The following is a 21715-nucleotide window of genomic DNA, read 5'->3' as shown; positions in this document are numbered from 1 at the left end:
CGGTCTAATCAAGAAGCGTGTGCTACGCACTGCTGCTCCTTCCCACCTGGCTACGGAGGCGCCGACCATTGTCTTATTCAAGGGGATAATCACCTCCTTATCCCTGCTAGAAAAATTCCTGTATATCATTGACAAGATGCCATGAGCTACTCTTGCAGACCGTCTGCACTGCTCAGAAAACTTCATATCTGCCTGCACAATTACCCCCAGGTTCTTTTCATTCTCTACCACTGTCAGTGTAGTAGCACAGGGTTGATACGTTACTCTGGGATTACTGCTTCCCATATGTAGTACTTTACATTTGTCAATGTTAAACTTCATTTGCCACCTCTCAGCCCATCTGCTCAACTTTTCTAGATCCTGTTGCAGCAGTGTACTGTCATTAGTGTCATTAACAACCCTGCCAACCTTCGTATCGTCTGCCAACTTGGACATTAAGCCTGATATACCATCATCAATATCATTTATAAATACAGAAAACAACAATGGACCCAACACCGAACCCTGAGGGACTCCACTAATAACATTAGTCCACGATGACCAGTGTCCATTGATTACCACTCTCTGTCTTCTCCCCCTCAACCATCCCTTTATCCATAGCAGCAATTTGCCTCCAGTGCCACACTGCTCCAATTTGTGCAGCAGTCTTCCATGTGCAACAGTATCAAAAGCCTTTCTAAGATCCAAATATATGATATCAAAGTTATTCCCTGCATCCAGTTCCTTTGTGACTATATCATAGTATCCAATCAAATTAGTCAGACAAGACTTCCCCTTGACAAACCCATGCTGTGTCCGAGCTATAACTGAAGTGTTGTCTAGGTGATCCTGCAATGCTTCTTTAACCAGTGCCTCCATTAATTTCCCTGGAACAGAAGTTAAACTAACAGGTCTGTAATTACCTGTGTCTCCCTTTGATCCTCCGTTGTGGATTGGGGTCACATTTGCACATCTCCAGTCCATGGGTACCTCCCCTGAGTCCAGGGAAGCTCTCGTAATTATGGCTAAGGGTTTGCTTACTTCTTTTGCCGCCTCCTTTAATATAACTGGATAGATTCCATCCACCCCAGGTGCATTTCTTGTGTTTAACTTCAACAATTTCTCCTCCATTTTACTCTCAGTTATTACAAGATTATCTAGCTTACTGCCAGAGTTGAATACACCTCTGGCATTCCCCTCCCTGAATAACTCCTCATGTGTGAATGTCGATGCAAAATATTCATTTAATTTGTTAGCTACCTGAGCAGGATCATCAGCAGTTGAACCATCGATATCATGTGGACCAATCTGATTCATCCCCTTTCTTCTACAGTTTACATAAGTAAAGAACTCTTTGCCGTTTTTCTTTGTATCCTTTGCCAAAGATTTCTCATAATCTTCCTTCACCTGCCTAACCTCCTTTGTAACTTGGTTACAGACCAGCTTATATCTATCATAGGCTTCTCTGTCACATATTAATTTATATGTATCCCATGCATTTTTCTTTTCTGTCACATGTCTAATTGCCAAACGGGCTAGCCAGGTGGGTAAATTGCCTGCCTGGCAACCCAAAGGTCGCGGGTTCGAATCCCCCCTCGGGCTTGGATCAGAGTAAAATTCAAAAACTTTGGGAGATGTATTATGGCCACAGAAGCCGATGCGCCAACAACTAACAAAAAAAAAACATGTGTAATTAGTTCATCTGACATCCATTTAGGCCTAAATCTTGAACAATATTTCTTTGTTGGTATGAAAAACCTAGTGGCTTCCAAGATTAATTATATTTTTCTGTTTATACTCCGGGGCGACCAAACGGTCAGAGGAGTTTTTCTTTGAATGCTTCACATTTTGAATTTGCTGTTGATAACATCATCAGTTGGTTCCACCGTATAGAATTTAAATACTGTCTCAGACCATCGTAGTCACCTTTACGAAAGCAAAACCCTTCCCTTTACCCCTGACGGTAGTTACCTCTTTGAGTAAATCCCACTTCAGCACACTGTGATCGCTGCCACCTAGTGGTTCCTTTATCTGCAGATTCTTGATGCATGAAGAATCACTACTGATAGTGTTGTCGAACAGAATTGTAAGTTCATGGCACGTTGGTTGCCAATTGCAATTTGTGGTAGGTTCATGAATGCCGATTCTGAAAAATTCTGAAAATGTTAAGATACTTCTAAAAGCACAACTTTTCTCTTCATGGACACCAAATAATCACTGTAGCATTAATTCTTTAAACCTCCAAATTTCTAACTCTGCTTTCATTTATTCAGTGAATTTCACTGATGATATTATTTCTGATTTCTTCAGCTTCTTTTTCACAACCTTCAGATTTTCACTCATAGTAAAGAATACGATTGCACTATTTCATTACTTTCAGGTTTTTGTCTGTATTTCAGTCTGTGATAGGATGCATAAATGCTTATTCTGCTGAAACCTGACAACGATTCAGCTACATTCTCATGAGAACTGAAGGTAGGAATGTGTTGGCAACCCTACTGTTGATGCGGCATCTTCATTTCTCAGTGCATGTTGCTACTTCAGAGTACGAATTCGGAGTATAAGAAGTGCACCAGGTTTTTTAATAGAAAATTACCTGAAAAATTAAAAGTCATGATAGATAAGCTTATACATTAAAAGACGATTTATTTTTCAAAATTTTTCTATAGCGGTTATCTGCAATTTAAGAATATTAAGATTTGATGGGATGTAATTAAGTAAACAGAGGAAAGACTTTTCTTTTGTCTTTTGCTTGGTTAGTTCGCTTAAGTGAACTGAAAAAAAAAAAAAAAACCGATATAATTATTACAGTTATAAAATATTTCTTTAATTTTTCTGATCATACATGGAAAATAATACTAACATTAATTATAGCACGATGGCTACTAGTTGCTGTGTCTTATTAATTTTAAAAATAGCAAGAGCTTCTTTGTAAGTAGTTCATCGCACTGTCGATTGGCTTAAATGATCATGAAAAAGTATGTATAAAAAGCATCGATATGAAATAATTAAATATAAGCTAATTAAATGAATCTAAGTTATGGCCATATGTAATTAATAACATGTTGTACAGTATTACTTACGTGATAAAATAAAAGAGGAACCTGATTTTGGAGGATTTCTGTACAGACCAGGACTCCTGCTGCTGTAACTAGAAGTTTGGCATATAATCCACTGAGCATGTGTAGAGTGCCCTTGATATTTGACCTACGGAAGAAAAAAATTATATTCTCTTCCAGTTATAATCTTAAGTTACAGCCGTCTGTTTATTATATTGCCAATTTACTGAAACGTGACTTACCTATAACTTCCCTCAGTGGTAGTCACCTTTTCCTTCTTTGCTTTCTTGTTGGGAATGCTGTCTGTTCCATCTTCCGGAATTCCATCCGTTTGTCCTCTGGAAGGATGGTCTTCAACAGGACGAGGTGGTGGAATCAGTGACAAAGGTGGAGGCGGGAGAGGAGGAGGTGGAGTGGGAGGTGGTTCCTCTGGAGGAAGTTGAGGTGCTTCGGCACTAGGGAGTGATCTTTGATAAGCAAGTAGTTTTACATTGTTGTTTTCCACTGCGTTATTTTGGTCATCCATCTTGTAGCCTTTTCAGAGTACTTCCTAGCGAAATATGATAGGCAGTTTTATCTGATTGCATTGTTTTTGCTTAAAAATTTCATAATCAAAATTAAAATAGCAAGTAAGTTTCAATATTCTGATTGAAAAACTTTGTGTTTGTCGAACTGTTTTTTTTTTTTTTTTTTGTTATTATGAATTTTGTTATTTACAGCGGGAGACAGTGAAACTGGTCTAACCGACTTATCCGTTGTCAAGGGACTTGACAAGATTAATGCTGCCGTTATTCGATCTATACAAGATACAAAACTGCTACCGTTATTTCTGTCTATACAAGATACAAAGCCAGGCGCATATGTGGACCTGAAAATACGGACCACGTGTGAGTCGTACTTTCAGGATCTCGAAACAATGAGTGGTTCGTGTGGTAATAGGTAAAGGTATGGTAAGAAGTTCAATGGAAAAAATAATAACAATTAAATAAATAAATAAGAATAAGCAAGTACATATCCATAAACATTTTCTATGTCTGGTAATTCTTATTTATTATTTTATTTTTATTATTTTTTGCCAATGAAATCTCCATAGCAAACCGTTTAGAATCGGACTCATGTTTATGTAAGCTTTTTCCCCCCATTGTTTTCAAGTCCTGAAACGATACTGGGAGTACGGCCCACTTGTTATAATTACTGCTGTTTACCGAGAATGAATATTTGATAATTTTTTTATTAAATATTCATTGATATTACTTATTTTTATATTATCCAGAAACTCTTGATTGCGAATTTCTTAAATGTAACAGTTTCCTGTTTATATCGAATGAGGTAAAATAATTTAAAAATATCTTTTATTACACAACGGATTAATGGTGACAGTAAACCTCAGTGACATTATAATTTGTGAATTACAAATATAATTTATGCTGAATTATATTTGTAATATAATTCAGTATAAAAAGAGGGGTAAGGCAGGGTTGTATTCTCTCGCCCATGCTATTTAACATCAGTTCTGAAGTTATTTTCTAAAATGCATTGTGGTATGCAAAGGAAAGAAGGAAATGAAATAAATGGTCAGCTGATAAATAACATACGATACGCTAATGATACTGCTATATTCACTGAAAATATAGATTACCTTCAATTGCTTTTAGACTGTATTAACAACAAATGTAATGATATGGGTATAAGAATCAATGTCAACAAGACCAGATACATGACTGTGAGTAAATCTTCAGTAAGCCAAGTCCAGGTATTATTGAATGGAACTCCAATAGATAGAGTGACTCATTTTAAATACCTTAGTAGTTGGCTAAATGCTAATCTAGATCCGGAAGCAGAAATGAAAGCAAGAATAGAAGTTGCGAAAAATGCCTTTACAAAATACAGAACAATGCTGTGTCACAAAGCCCTAGATCTGTCAATCAGACTGAAATCATTAGGTGCTGTGTGTGGTACATACTATTATACGGAGTTGAAACTTGGATGCTGAAAACATCAAGCATGAACAAAATAGAGGCCTTCGAAATGTGGATCTACAGACGCATGCTAAAAATATCGTGGATAGACAGAATCGCCAACATTGAAGTCTTGAAAAGAGCAGGAAGAAAACGTGAATTGTTGAGCTTAGTGAAAAGAAAGAAAACTGCCTACCTGGGACACATCCTTAGAAATGTGAAATATAAATTAATGTGATAAATCACGTGTGAAATCTTTTTCATCTCGTCCAAGACAGAGAGAAGTACAGCGTGGTGATCGCCAACATCCAGTAGGAGACGGCATCAAAAGAAGAAGAAGAAGATACTGAATTAAATGTTATAGCATTTCATTTTATTCTAAAAAGTTAGCGCTTTAGGGTTCTAAATTTACGAGTAATTAACGAAATCAAAATCAGCATATTTCCATAAATAAATTTTCTTTGGAATATAGAATTTTTAAAGATAAAACAGTTCTATACTCACAGGAATTTTATATGTTGTTATTTGGTTTTTAGGAGCATTAGCAACTAAGGCCATATTGCTCCGGGATATGCGGTGGTCATTCCCTGAATGACCTTTCCGCATCCTCCGTATTTGGTGGTGACGGGCTCGAACCCCGGTCTAATCAAGAAGCGTGTGCTACGCACTGCTGCTCCTTCCCACCTGGCTACGGAGGCGCCTAGGAATTTTATAAAACAAACAAAGTCATATTTATCAAAAATAAAATATTAATTAATTGTAATAAAATAAAATATTAATAATAAAATTGGCCTGTGAATTTTGGGACGAGTTAAGATTTATGAAAGTCAGTAGTTCTCTTTAATTTAACACACACACGCACGCACAGCACCTTATTAATATTATAGATAAAAAGTTTATAAAAAGTTTGCACTAACTTTACCGCAGTATTGGTTGAGCAGCCAAACATCAATCTGGAGAAGTAATGTTCTCACATTATCATTATGTAATGACTCAGAAAACATTCTTCTGGCAAGGTCCATTAAAAAGATGTCGAAAATATGTCTGAAATTCGTGATTTATCAGGAAATATGGAAGCAATGATGCCATTATTTGCTCTAAGTATTTAATATAACTGCTTTTTCCCACCCATCCACTCCATACTATTGCCATAATTCAGCCGCATGCATTGTTGTAGGCCATAGTTCAATTTTAGAAGCAGTGTTATTTGAATCTTCAGAGAATATTTTTAGATATTTTTTACAAAAAGAGAATGAGATGTGTTAGAAAAAGAATATTATAATTTTTATAATAGTTTGACAAAATTGTTCAATCGTCTGCCAAGCTTAATTAAATTTCTGTTGTTTTTATACCCCACTCTATGTACATTAGTATTGCCAATAGATGGAGCCACGATGCAAAGCATCTTCATATAACAGAAGTACAGTAATTATGTCAATATGAAAGAATCTAATTTAAATGGTAAAATAAATAATAACGAATGAATTATATTCAAACCATTTGAATGGATACATCCATAAATATAACAAAAATTATAATTAAAAGAAAGCTCGAAAGCTTATAATTCTCGGAATTTCCCCAGAGTGCTGCTGTCTTGTTGTTGTAGGATTTTAGGAGTATCAGCGACTATCACTATATTGCTCCGTGTATATTGTCTGTATATTGCATGTGTTCTGTGGTCTGTTTTCTGTTTGCTGGACAAAAAACCAGAGTTTTCGGGAGAAAAAACATTCTACCCTCGCCTGAGACCACCCAACTCAACCACATTGTGAAAAAGACCCGTAAAGATTCCTCACGTCATCGACGGCGCTCGAACTGAGATCTTTCTTCAAACTTTCAAACTTTTTTATCTTAAAAAACGACCAGTTTCTTTAGAAACAGAGATACTTGAAAGATTTAACATGATAATGGAATTAATATTCAGTAAATATCTGCTAATCCATATTCTGAAATACTGGTGTTTCAAAAGTGATGGTCAGTAATTTAAAGATAAACTGTACAGACTACAATATGCAAAAAAAAAAAAAAGCCTAGTCAACATGGGTTCTTAAGTGAATCGTTTTCGAGATATTGCACATTTCTAGTTGTGATCCACCACTGATGGATGGCCAACTGTGCAGAGTTGGGACCACCACTGACTTGTTTGTTTAGATTAGGTTTTGCTCATTCTCTCCCTTCCCCCCCCCCCTCTCAATGCACTGAGACGTAGCAGGCATACTAGTACTTGTCAAAGGATAGGATAGTCAACATGGAAAGAGGTTACAGCAACGAAGAGTATGCAGACATGAACTTCATGTATGGTAAGGCCAACGGCAGTGCACTGGAGGCTGCACATTTGTACCAAGAAGCATTTCCCCACCGAAGGCAGCCCAAAGGAGCACATTCATCAGGGTACATCGACGCCTTAGAGAACATGGGCGCTTCGCACATGGAGTACAAGCAGGTAGACCCAGAAGCATAACACCTGATGTTGAGGAAAGGGTGTTAGAAAGAATAGACATGTATACATGCATACGAAGACCACCGGTTATCAAAATTGACAACACCTCCATAAGATTATACCCAGAAATCAAGTATTTAGGAATCGTCTTAGATATGAAGCTAAATTTCCATCCTCACTTGAAATATATGTCACAGAAAATAAAAAAAATACTCGGCCATGATCATCCGTATAAGCCGTGCAGACTGAGGCCTTAAGCGCCGGGCTCTGGCCCTCATCTATAATGCCATATTTGTCCCAATAGCTTGCTATGGAGCCTCAGTATGGTGTACTAGGGCCTCCCTCGACCGAAATCGCCGTAAACTAGACTCCATACAGCGTTCTATGCTCCTTGCCGTAACAAGGGCGTGCCGTACAGTAAGCACCCCAGCTCTACAGGTGCCAGCTGGATGTATACCCTACACCTAGAGGTAATAAGAAGAGGATTGTATCAATTATTGAAGAAGAGTATTCCCACCGAAACAGCAGGCATCACTCTTAACCTTGATAACAACCCCAAACAGGAAAGGAAGAGGATCTCTGAAATTATGTACAGGACCTGGCAAGAGACATGGGCCACCACCAACAAAGGATTGATAACCAAAACGTTTATTCCCTCTGTGAACCTCATCAGTCTAACGCCTCCTCCTTGGTACTCACCAGGCCTCCATACTACATTTCTATTGACAGGCCACGGACCCTTTAAAGCGAAGCTAACATCCCTAGGCATTGAAGGTGATCCACTGTGTCACTGCGGGGCTGAAGAAACGTGGGATCACGTAATGTATGATTGCCATGAATATGACGAGTTCCGGCTAAGGTTTGCCACTAAAATGCAAGAAATCCCCGGCATTGTGAGCGCCTGATTATAATGGACGAACAGCGCTACGCCGCCTTTACCGAGTTTGCGCAGTCTGTCTTCACTGCTAGACGGGTTAGGCACCCAAACACCACCCATTGAAGATCAAAGTAATCAAAGTAAGAAACTTCCTGGATATGACAGGAGAAGAAAGAAAAAAAAAAAAAAAAAAACCCTCCTTCCTTCCTTCGCCCCAGGAGTGACAGAACCCACCAGCACAGCTCAGCTGCTGCCATTAGGCCTTCCTAGCCACGCTTCCTTGCGTGGTCCTTTGCCTCCACTCCCCGGCAGGGGGGGAGTTCATCCCTAGTGTCCTCCCCCCCTCGCCACCCCTATTTTTCACTCTGGTGGGGCATGGGCCTGCTCCACTGACTTGGGGTCATCTTCCCTATGTATGGACCTCGTATCTCTATCTTTTCCCTCCCAGTCTTCAGTCTCCCTTCCCTTCTCTAACGGCGCCTCCGTAGCCAGGTGGGAAGGAGCAGCAGTGCGCAGCACACGCTTCTTGATTAGACCGGGGTTCGAGCCCGTCACCACCAAATACGGGGGATGCGGGAAGGTCAGGGAATGACCACTGCATATCCCGGAGCAATATGGCCTTAGTTGCTAATGCTCCTAAAAATCCAAATAACAACAACAACCCTTCTCTAACTTACAACTAGCGTCCGAATCAACTCTAAATTGCTTGAGCCCTACACCCAAAAACTTAACAACATCAAATCGCCAAATTAGTACTGCCTTTGTTTTGGCTGACGCCTATCTATAGCGGTTTTTTTTTTTTTTAGGTCCTTGCCACTGAAATCTCAGGAAATTAGGTGGCAGGACCTGCCAGAGTAAATAACTATAATAGTGGTGTACCTGGTCTGCCTCCACGGGGCGGAGTGGGGCAACGTTGGATCCCATTAGGGGCCCAGCAGCTAAATGACCAGATGAACAACGGTACACGACACTACACAAACACAAAATCCATATACTTTTAAACCTCTGGCATTGACAGTGTTCTGTTTCGCACCCACAATGTATGGGGGGGGGAATCCCTGGTGCCGTTTGACACTAAACACACTCTACTCTATATGTATAGTATCTTATGTAAGGCAGCTTCCAAACGCTAGTTCAACTCCGCCGTGGTACACTGTGATGTTACAAAAACTCTGCAGAAAGGCCAGAAATGTGTGTAATGCTATGTTTGTGCCGTGTATGTATTTGTTATGTTGTTTCTGGCCGCTTTCCTTTCAGGAAGCAACAACCACCACCGTGGTGCGTCCTGATACCCGTCTACGCCGCGAGGAGGCGGGCCACAACTGAGCGCGAACCGCAGCAAACCTCGAGTATCACGTACTGAATGTCGAAATCATTTAAAATATGAGCAAATAAAATTAAATTTAACAATAAATTTATAAAAAAATCAAGCATAAAATAAGTAAAGAAAAATAAAATTCATTAAAAATAAAGATAAAAATAAGTTAATAAAATGGACAAAAAATAATAAAAAATAATAATAATGAAAAAAGAGAAAATTAAAAAAAAATCATCCTGCACCAGTGTAAGGTGGTGCCAGCAGATGAGACCCCGCCTCCGGACCAGCCTGAGGTTAGTAGAAAATAGAAGTCAAGAAGACACAGTGATGTCACCCGGCGTCATACACGTTTGTTAACTAACTGTCCAAGTCGAAGATGGTGGTGAAGATGGTACTTTAGCTAAGTGACGATGGTGGTAGTATCACGAGATGGCGATGATAGAGATGCTGGTGTGGACTGGAGGTAGAGCTGGAATAGGAGTAGTTTCTGAAATTGGGGCACTACTGATGATTTGTCCACGTCTGGCAAAGGCTTTATGTGCAAATTCTTGCAGAAGATGAAATTTTTCTTTGGAGTCCAAGAGAGAAGATTCATTGCCTGGGGAGAATGGTTGACACAGAGTAAACAGAGGCTGACGAAGATCCAAGTAATATGGACAGGTGAAACGAACATGCTGCCAGTAATCTGGGCTGCCACAGTTAGAGAGGGGTGAATCAGACAGGTTAAACATAGCAAGTTTAGCACGAAGGGAACCATGACCAGTTAGAAGAAAAAGAGTGCGGAGACTTGGACTGAACCATTTTAGAATAGACTTTTGTAAAGCAAAGGACACAGATGGAATAAACTTTCTTGTGACCATACTTTTTGAAGAAGAAGACCACCGATCTTGCCAGAGTTGAACCAGGTGGTTCCAGCAACGAGTTTTTTCGGTTTTAGGATCGTAGTGGATATTAACAGTGAAGTCTAAAAAGTCAACTGGAATGGCATGGTTTTTGCTATTACCATCTAAGGTAATAGCAAAAACCTCGATAAGCGATTTGGAGATCCAGAGGTAGGCCACCGTTTAAAATCTGGAGCGCAGCTGTCGAGGCAATGCGACAGGTACGACTCATCATTAAGAGCATACGTCTTTGGATAGAGGAGAGTTTCTTTTGGATGGCAATCTTCTTAGTATACCAAAACCAGGCGCCAGCGCTATAGGTACAAATCGGAACAAACACCACTTTGTACAAAAGACAAAGGATATGATGGTTAATACCCCAGGATTGATTCGAAAGACGGACAAGCATATATGTATACTTGGTTATTTTATCATGAAGGTGCCAGATATGTTTCTGGAAGTTTAACTTACGATCTGGAATAATACCCAAAAATTTATGCCAGTCAACCATGGAGAGAGAACGACCAAAACGTTTAACACCGGAGGCCTGATAATGTTACGGTTGCCCTTAAGATAAAGAATCTTAGTCTTGTTAGGAGAAATGGTAAGTTTATTAATATCAGACCAAGAGCACAGGTCATTCATAATGCTACTGACAGTACTTTCCAAAGAAGCACGAGAATTACCAAGGACAAGAAGGGTTAGATCATCGGCATATGCTATTTTAGAAGCATTGGCAGTTGAACGGAGAAGCTACTCATCTAGAACCAAATCCCATAGAACAAACTCCAGGAATTTCGACAAGAGGGGTTGCTCTGCAAGAGCGTGTACTGAGTCTTAGCAGTGTGTGGCAAATTTTACATCGCCATTCACTGTACCCCTACCATATCCAGCGTGTACAAGTTCTCAGCAATACAGACTATCCTCCCAGAGTGAACTTGATGTTATTTGGTTTTTAGGAGCATTGGCAACTAAGGCCATATTGCTCCGGGATATGCGGTGGTCATTCCCTGACCTTTCCGCAACCTCCATATTCGGTGGTGACGGGCTCGAACCCTGGTCTAATCAAGAAGCGTGTGCTACACACTGCTGCTCCTTCCCACCTGGCTACGGAGGCGCCTCAGAGTGAACTTCTGCCAGTGGATGCAACAACAGTATGTCCTGAACCCCCAATTTTTAAACAACATTTTGTTCACCGACGAAGCTGTGTTTACTCGTGATAGTATTTTTAATTTTCATAACTGTCACGTTTGGTCCAACAAAAATCTTAATGGAATTCACGAGTCACGACATCAGCAACGTTTCTCGTTGAATGTCTGGGCAGGACTACTAGGAGACCGTCTAATTGGACCACACTTTCTGCCAAACAGGCTCCTTCAGTTCCTGCAGAATGTTCTTCCAGACCTCTTCGATGATGGTAATGATCCACTTCAGCCGTGCCAGAACATGTGGTTTATGCATGATGGTGCACCGGCACATTTTGCTCGAGTTGTGACTCGGTATCTAACTAGGAGGTATGGTCAACGGTGGATAGGTAGAGGTGGGCCTGTAATGTGACCTCCCAGATCACAAGACTTAAATCATATGGATTTTTGCATCTGGAATCATGTAAAAAGCTTGGTGTACACTTCTGACAAAAACACAGTTGAGGAATTGCAGCGTCGGGTTGAAGGAGCCTTTCAGCAAATCAGAAGTGACCCAGGAATGCCTGAGTGGATTCGCAACTTAATGCAGAGAAGACTACAAAGCTGCGTACGGATGCAAGGACAGCATTTTGAACACCTTTTGTAACATCCTGTAACATCTGTAAAATCCTGTGGTTTTGAAACCAAAAATTAAAATTGTATTATCTTATGTTTAATAAAACCACCCTTAGCAAAGGATTCGCAGCTTTTTGCTACACTAGTGCTCTCATAGTCAGTGGCAGATCTTAACAGAAAATATGCATCATCTCGAAAACGGTTCATTTGCGGCCCGATGTTCGCTGGGACTTTTTTCTTATTTTAGTTTGTACTTTTCACTTTAAATTATTGACCATTTTGAAACACCCTGTATAACAGCAGATTATATAAAACATACAGGAAACACCACAACTACCAACAAAGGAATTAGAATAGACACCTTTCAATGAATACAGACATGTGCATACCACAAAGTTAGTCAGAGAATTACACGAGCTGCTCACCACTAACCCCCATAACAACCCAGCCTGTAGATTATTCAATAGTCTACAGAGTTAGAGGAATTCCTTTATCAAGTATTTCAATAGCCTTCCATCATGTAGTCATTTCCAAAGATTCTTTATATCTTATAGTGTGTTTAGCGACTGTTCATCTCCCGTACATAACGGATTATTACTTAAATATACTGTAATAGTGTAATTGCTAGCCTTGGAATATTGTGAACTGGTTGTGAGACAACCTCAAATGAGCTGCTCTTTATAGACAGACTAGTTCAGGGATGCCATTGGGCCTTGGCGCTTAAATATAATGATATCTTCACGTACATGTGAAATTTGTTTATGGATGAAGTCGCATAAATGGCAGCTTTGTAAAACTGTGCTGAATTCGCTAAAGTGATTAATAAAGAAAGTCATTGCAAAAAATAGTCTATGTATAGATTAACTGTCTACAGGTTACTGGGAATTAACAGTTGCTTAAATTATGGCTTAATAGGATCCACAGCACGGAATAAATTTATTGTGGAGTGTTTGACCTTTATTATTTCCTGAAAAATTCATGGTCTGGGTAGGTTTAATGTTATTTGATTTTTTTTAACAGTAAAATTAATGTTATGAAAATCAGCAAATAGGATGCCAGAACTTCGTTCTTAATATTTTGCTCCAATATGATAATTCAGATTGGAGCTAAATATTTTGGGCTGCCTTCGGTTTTTCTTAAATTTTCACTTCCAACAAATATTCGGTTATTTCAGGATGGGTCTGAAGTTGTTATCTGTAGAAATTGTTCCGTGCACGAAAATAATGACTCCTTTTCTTGAGATGTCTCTAATTTCTTGAGGTCCATGGTTGAAGCTTCAGATTTAAGGCCCTATGCATATATTTTCTTGAGTTTATCTGTACAAACGCTTTCTGTTTCTGCAGAGAGTTTCTTTGACATGAATACGTCTTTAAATTCAGTTCGGTATTGGGGGGGGGGGGGTGTCTACGAAAACTCTAGCGACCAAAAAATGGCAAGATTTGTCGCGCTTATATCTCGTAAACAATAAATAATAATCTAATGATTTAAATTTTGTTGGATAGAGGGTTTATGTCCGTATCTAAAATGGTGGGTAGTGGGGATGCAGCGGTGGGGGGGGGGGGGAAGTAGCGCTTGCGCGTGAACATTGAAAATGGCGACGCCGCGCGGCGTTTGGGCAGTGTAACTTTGGATTGCGAAAAGATAGGACGTTGAAATCGGTGTCGATTTGTAGAGAATAACAGGATATACAATATTATTTAGCAATAATAACCGATAAAATAAAATTTGTAAAGTTATAAGCCGATAAGTGTGCTGAGTTGAAGAAAATTTTCATAATGTCGAAAAAATTGCAAAGGAAATATGAACAGAAATGTAAGAAACGTATATCATTGGAAAGAAAAATTCAAAAGTTCAACGTGAGTTCAACTTGAAGTACATTTCTACATCGCTCACTAGGCTGGGCAACACTTGTATAGCTTTAACATTTGTAAGAAACATTGATGTAAATACTATGCCATATGTATCTTACTTCTATCATCGGCCTTTGATAAATAAAATTATACTTCACTTATAACCACAAAGACTTTATTCATTTACATCTTACCCTTCCTCTAATAACACAAAGACGGATTCACGCTTTGAACGATTGCGGTTGTGTCCCCGTACACAACCCACCCCAATTTTTTAATTTTTTTTTGTATGATTCATTCAATTGTATGCTGATTTGTATGCTCATTCAAATCCGAAGGCTAGTTGATAATTTTATTGGTACATCACATTAAGTGTCGATATTGCAGAAACCTTGTTACCATAGTGATGATTTTTGAGGTAGTACCACAATAGTTCTCAATTAAAAAAAAAAAAAAAAGAAGCTGATGTTAATACACTACAAGGAGTTAGATGGTGCTGAGAATTAAAGTCCGTTATGGTTGTTGCTGTTTTCATTCGCCCTTGTGGGTAACACAATTGGTAGGATCGATCGCCGTCTTCCTTACACCGGGTGAAAAAGACCTGAGTTCGAGTCCTGTCCTTTTTCACAACGTGGATGAGTTAGTTGGTCTCAGGCGAGAGAGAAACATGGTTTTTTCTCCCGGAAATTCGGTTTTTTCGTCCAGCAAACAAAAAATCGACCTCAGAACACACGCGCGCAATTTACAGACAATATACACGGAGCAATATGGCCTTAATCGCTGATGCTCCATAAATACAACTACAACAGTTTTCACCCTGTTAAGAACAAAACAAAATGTAAAATTGAGGTTACGGAAAGTAATCAGATACATAATATCGAAGAAACTTTAGTATTGTTCTTTAGGGATTTTCATCTGGAACAATGAAAAATGCAGTACTACTTATAATCAGAGAAATGCAAATTCGGTGTTTCTCTATAATAAAAAATAATAAATCTTATCTCATATTAAGAAAAATTATGATGGAAAGAACCAGTTTTCTTAAATTCGTTCATTATCTATTAATATTCTGTAGAAGTTTCGGGCACTTTTAAAAATTAGTAGGGTCGTTTCGACAATATTTATTCTCTGTTAGTTTCATTAGCTAAGAAACTGTTTGCGTAGCAATGTTACATGTAACAAATTTGTTTTTAACGTGTTTTTCCAGTATTTTCTCGTTACAGTTTGAGGGTTCTCATACCCTGAGTTCATCAAATTTAGTAGCTAAAGGCATCTTTGTCTTCAAAACTGTTGTTTTTTCTACTTATGCCGATTATCTTAGCATTTTGAATAATTAGATAATCTAGTTGTCTGTTTTGTAAGGTTGTCTTACTGACTATCTTAAGACTATCTTATTCTATCTTCCACCGTACAGTCCACATCTATTTTAAAATTTCTCGGGCTGTTCAGATCTTCCAATTTGTTAGTTTATTAAATATAGTTTGTTTGGTTATGTGTAGATATGCTTTTTCTTGCCGCTTTATGTAGTAACAGTGATTCTGTAAAATAGAACAACCTGGTGTGCAATTCTTTATCACAGGGAAAGTTAGGTTAGTTTTTGGATAGTTGATACACTGGTAGAAGGGTAGCTGTTGCTGATTCTGATGCTTGTCGGACCTATGAATTAGGATCAGACCTATGAAGAGCGCATTTATAAGCTGCGTGGCTTGCATAGCTTTACTCCAGCTATATTTTAAACAAACTTGGACCTTACAAATGCTGAAAGTTAGGTACTGATTTGTTTGTATTTCTGTTTCCCATAATAAATAGTTCATAGAATTCTTCACCTCGCGAGTAGTACAGTGGATATAATCACCGTTCTCCCCACACTGGTTGCAAAATATCTGGGTTCGAATTCCGTCAATGACGCGAGGAATTTTTATGGACTTTTTTAACAACGTAGATAAGTTAGTCGGTCTCAGGCGGTATTGCATGGCTTTCTTCCTTGGAAACTCGAGTTTTTCTTATAGCAAACAGACAAATCGACCGTAGAATACACGCAATCTACAGGCACAAGATACTCACGCCTCGTAACCTTTATTGCTTTGGCTCTCAATACACACACTTTAGAATAAAATCGAGTATATGTAGATTTTGATGTGATAAGGTCGTTGAGAACTGTTTCAGAGATAACCAAATTTTGAGAATACCGAGAATGAACGCAATAAAACTTATTTTAACTGTTACGCAGCCTCGATTGAAGAGGCTCTTAAGAATTCCTTCAGTCGTTGATGGGATTCGAACTTAGGCTCTTTAAACTAGTAAATCAGGAATAATAAGATTTATGAAATTTTTAGGGATAAGAGGTCATGGCGAAGTCAAGTTCATGTTTCACTTTTGCCACCGATCTCCCCACACTGGGTCGTTTGTGGGCGGGCACTAGAAAGTTATTTTTACTACAGTTGTAATTGTAATATATTTTATTCCTAAATTCGTACCCTATTTATGAAAATTAAGTAATTCCTCACGTGAAGAACATGCAAGGAGAGTTTAAAAAAGTAATAAGACTATTTACAAGTATTTATTGATTGCGAATGTAATAAATAAATACGTGGCCGGGTACTGAAATCGGTTGCCTTCCGACGCAAATGAGGCGATGCGCAACGTGTACGTAGGCTGCGAGTCACAGGACGATTTGCATGGTGTGCAAGCCGAAAAATCTGGAATAACTCTTGGGGAAAAACCCTACAGTAGACAACCTACAGCCTTGATTGAAGAGACCTTTAGAAATTCCTTGCGTTTATGAGAATCCAAACCTCCATAGCCAAATGACAAGCGGTAAAACAATTAACTGTCAGTGAGGATAACAAGACTGTGAAAATAACCCACTCATTATGTGATAAAGAAATCGGTTGTCAAAGAATGGATTGGACTACGCGTTCCAGTTACTGCTCAAGCATTTGGATAACTGCATTTCATTCCAATCTAGATGATCAATTCCAAAGTCATTCCATACTCTTATGTTAATCTGAATGATTAAATACAGTATAACTACAAAAATCCGACACATTTTTAATATTTTTCCAAGTATAGTCAACCGTACAAGAGCACAGGGAAAATACAGTGATAGATTTGAAAAATAGCACCACAGGTGCCGCATTTATGATTTGTTTAATAATTTCTAAACATCAATTTCTTACTGTTTTACATAATTTCTAGACTATATGTCATTGTTACGTTACGCTATGTTACATTGTATTTGCAACGTATAAAATTATTCATTTTGTGAGACCGTCAATACTAGTTCATAGTGTAGTACTTAATAGTACTGTAGTATGTATTTAGTTTTTAAGGAGATTCGTTTGTTGAAATCAAATCTCACTATTTATACCTCATATTAAAAATATTGGACGGTAGTAACACCCATACTGGAGACAGCATTCGAATCCTTTATTTCTTAGGCAAGAAAATTACCCATTGGACCAAGCCGACAGTTTCAAAAATCCGGCATGTTCCGGATTTTGGAAAATTCATAAATAATGAATTCATAAATAATAATGTCATAAATCCGGCACCCTCGGAATGCCGGATTTATGACATTTTACTGTATATCGCATTGATGTACCTACACTTTTCTTAGCACGTTACTTACAGCTCTTCGTTGCGCAGTATTAACCTTAGTTTACATATAACAAACAGTTTCATCTTTGCAACACTGCGTTCATGTGATGAACTAATTTGTGTAATGATGATGCTTATGAATTATAGGAGGCTAATGACCTGCCTAATTGAATAAAACTGTGAAATGGGACATCACACCAGAATTTAGGTTAATATAGAATTATATTATTAAATTGCCATTTTTGGCTCAGAGATACAGTGTGTTTGCCTTGGCTGTGGAGGAAACGCTACACACAACGCTTCTAGTTTGACGTAAGACAACAATAACACATGCTTCAAGTATGAGAGTAAAAATAGCCGTGTAATCATTCATATCTGTGCGCATTGGATAACGCATCAGCATATCCTTTCTAGGTACGGAATGTCTTGTTTTTGAATCTGGAATATCGACGGTTTCCAAAACTGAAAAGCAATATCTAACAGTTTCAGCAACTGAAAAGCAATATCTAACAGTTTCAGCAACTGAAAATACTGGGTTAAGTATTGTTCGAACAAGGAGGGGACTGACCATATGGAGAAAGTCAAGAATTACATATTAAACAACCATGATACTCTTGCGAGTATTATGGAGGTTCAGATCGCTATCCTTCGATACCGTGAATAATGCCTCGCTTCGGATACGGCGAAGAAAGGAGGAATATTTTTTCACACAACAACCGAGTTAGTCAGTTTCAGGCGAGGATTAATAGCTTTGCTTACTTTGGTGCAAAAACAGCAACAACAATTGGACCAGTTCTCACGAAAACTTTAGCAGAAAATGGCCTCATTACGTTAACATATTCTCGGTTTGGTGATTTAACTAATGTTAATATAATTAGAAAATTTAAATAAATCATTTCATATGTTTTTAAAGTAGATTTACAATAACATACACACATGGAAGTATGAAAAGTGTGGCACGTTAGCGTACTGAATTGTGTCCCATTCACCGCGCTATAAGCCAAAGATTGATCAAACAAAAAACAAAGACAGGCAAAGAAAATAAGGTACATGATTTTCAAGGAGTTCTGAACTTGTTCTGCAATTTAATTTTCTTACTTTGCACTGCAACCCATTCTTGCACATGTCTTTTCAGCTATGGATTGAATGAGTAGAGCCAATAGTGGCATAGTATTTAGGGTTAGGCGCCACCTGTGGTTTCCCACATCTGCGCCTTATGTACTCTGTGATGGAATGCAGTAGTTCTGCATAAGCCATAAAAAAGTGTAGTGTCTAGTTTATGCAGAATTGTGTTATGTTCTGTTGTTGTGCCTCTGGCTACTTGGCTGCAGGGCTCCTAGTGGAACCCTACATTGCCTGCCACCACCACTGGGAGGTGAGCCAGGCTGCCTTCATGCTCTGGCTGATCTCTGCCAGGGTCTCCTGAGCTTTCTGGACGGACACAAAAAAAAAAAAAAAAAAAGGGAAGAGAGTGGGGAGATAGTACAAGTAAGTGGTGGATCAAAGTAGGTAAAAGGAGGAGGATGAGGAAAGAAGGCATCCTCCAGCGGAAAGAAGAGAGTGGGAAGGGAGAAGTAAGAATCACCCATGGTCTGGGAGCCCACCGAATGCCAGGGAAAGGAAGACAGCTTGCAGAACAAGGGAGGCCTGCAAAGTTGGGCAGGTGCAATGGGAAGTGTCTGAGTTTGCAATCAGTTCAGTGCCGTCATTCCAACGAGGAAGATGTCCAGTTGGGTGTTCATTCATTTCTGATAGTGGCCGGTGATGAGGGAAGAGCAGGCACGAGGAGAGGTCATAGCGGTTTCAGGAACGTCTGGTTTGGATGTCTACGTTGTGGGATCACACGCGGAGAGATGATACCAACGCCTTTTGAAGACTGCTGAGGAATGTCTGCTAAAAGCTAAAAATGCTTCATTTGATTTTAACAGGTTGCTTTCCGGACTGAGTGTGGTTAAATTTATATCCAGTAACAGTTGATTACGTAGGTCCAGGTAGATGTTACACGAGTGCAATGTCTAAGTGGCAGTCAGAAAAGCGGTTTTTTTCCTGCCCGTTCGGGAGAAGACTTGTGCACATTAACGTAAGAGGCCTGACGTAGCCGAATAGTAAAGCTAGAATACGTATAATAGTACGCGCGTTTCAGTTGACCGTGGTTCGAGCCCAATAAACCACTAAATAATATTCTTATATTCTCTATCCTGTAAACGCCACTGATCCTATATGGCCAACCAGGAGTAGTAACAGAAAATTTATTTTATATATTTATTAAAGGCATGAGTAATCTATTTGGAATAGATTTTTCTTTTGTTGCGTTTTCTGTGAGGGTGTAGCACACTTTATTGGAAGATAATCTTACCTCAAAAGCACTCAACGTACACAAGAAATTCTCCTTACTCTCTGGAGTAAAGCACATACGAATCGTATCAGCGGGAAGTCTTGGAATTCCTTCCCAGAGGTGTCATATCCGCCATATAGTTCCATTGCTGATCATCACGTCATCGTTTTCATTTGCAAGTTTATTTCAATGCCACAGTTTTTATTTTAATAGGTTAATATTTAGGCCTGCCATAGCCGGATAGTCAACGCGGTAGTACACGCGTTTGTGATAAGAGCCGTTCATATCGCGCTCATCTCAAACGCTCTATAAAAAACGGTAATGGTAATATTATTATAAAATGGTTAATTGTGAACTCCTCTGTGGTCATGACAGTGTATAAACGAAAATTTTTAAATCCCTATAAAATAATGCTCATTAGATTAGATTAGACAGCTATTATATTCACCCGGGCCATCTCAAGAAATTTGGATACCTTTGTCTAATAACGTAATACACCCTCTTATTGTTGGTGGAATATATATAATTTAGTGAGTTATGTTACATGTTTATTTTAAAAGTAAATATAGATTTTACTGTTCATAAATAAAAACAATAGAAACTCTTAACAAAACAAAAAATAGAATTCAAAAGACAAAAGGCTGGCGCCTCTGGGTTATAGCTCATTTAGCTCAATGGTTAAGGGGCGGCACTGTACTCACCTGTATAATAAAGATTATTTACTTAATCTTCATTGGATATTAATAATAAAAGGACAGAGGTCTGAGGTAGCCGAATGGCCAGAAGCGCGAGTGCAGTAGCACACGCTCTTTGAGTGGACCGGGGTTCAAGCCCGTGACTGCAAAATCCAATTAACATCTGTATTGATTGATTTATTGTAAATTCCACTGACATGGTGGTCGTGCCGGAGTATAAATAATAATAGGGCATTGCTCTAAGTTACTTTTGAATTTTACGTTTAAAATCAGCATCATTAAAAAAAGGTTCTTGTCTGTACTCCAGGACAATCACTAGGTGAGAGGAGGTTACAATAAATCATTGATCGTATTTAGCAGTCACAGTGGCTTGAACCGCGGTTCACTCAAAGATATGTGCTACTTTTGAATTTTACGTTTAAAATCAGCATCATTAAAAAAAGGTTCTTGTCTGTACTCCAGGACAATCACTAGGTGAGAGGAGGTTACAATAAATCATTGATCGTATTTAGCAGTCACAGTGGCTTGAACCGCGGTTCACTCAAAGATATGTGCTACTGCTTGTTGTTTGTTGTTGTTTGTTATTTGGTTTTCAGGAGCATTAGCAACTAAGGCCATATTGCTCCGGGATTTGCGGTGGTCATTCCCTGACCTTTCCGCATCCTCCATATTTGGTGGTGACGGACTCGAACCCCGGTCTAATCAAGAAGCGTGTGCTACGCACTGCTGCTCCTTCCCACCTGGCTACGGAGGCGCCATGTGCTACTGCACTCTCGCTTCCAGCAACTCGGCTACATCAGAACGAGTTCGAAATTTTATTATTTATTTTGATTAACCTAAAATATATGTTGTTTTAAAATTTTATGACTAAATTATTTGAATCCTTTATTACTAATAGTAAACCGGAATGGTCGTAATGATTGTGGACAGAAACGAATGGAATATCATGTATGGAATATCATG

The 21715-nt window shown here is 38.8% G+C and overlaps 1 protein-coding gene across 1 annotated transcript in view; it reads right to left on the bottom strand.

Annotated features, from left to right (window-relative positions):
* Positions 1-21715, bottom strand: part of LOC150079677 (proton channel OtopLc-like) — an 82719-nt gene that overhangs the window by 21077 nt on the left and 39927 nt on the right. The window contains exons 2-3 of the mRNA XM_090383646.1: positions 3281-3588; positions 3063-3186 (exon numbers count right to left, since the gene is read on the bottom strand). Of these exons, the coding sequence (XP_090239772.1) occupies positions 3063-3186; positions 3281-3564 (408 nt within the window). The 5' untranslated portion in view covers positions 3565-3588. The remainder of the gene's footprint in view (positions 1-3062; positions 3187-3280; positions 3589-21715) is intronic.

Source organism: Mastigoproctus giganteus, chromosome 10, assembly GCF_048544385.1.
Source record: "Mastigoproctus giganteus isolate SK-2022 chromosome 10, ASM4854438v1, whole genome shotgun sequence".
Lineage (NCBI taxonomy): Eukaryota > Metazoa > Arthropoda > Arachnida > Uropygi > Thelyphonidae > Mastigoproctus > Mastigoproctus giganteus.
This window is presented reverse-complemented; position numbering and strand designations above follow the sequence as displayed.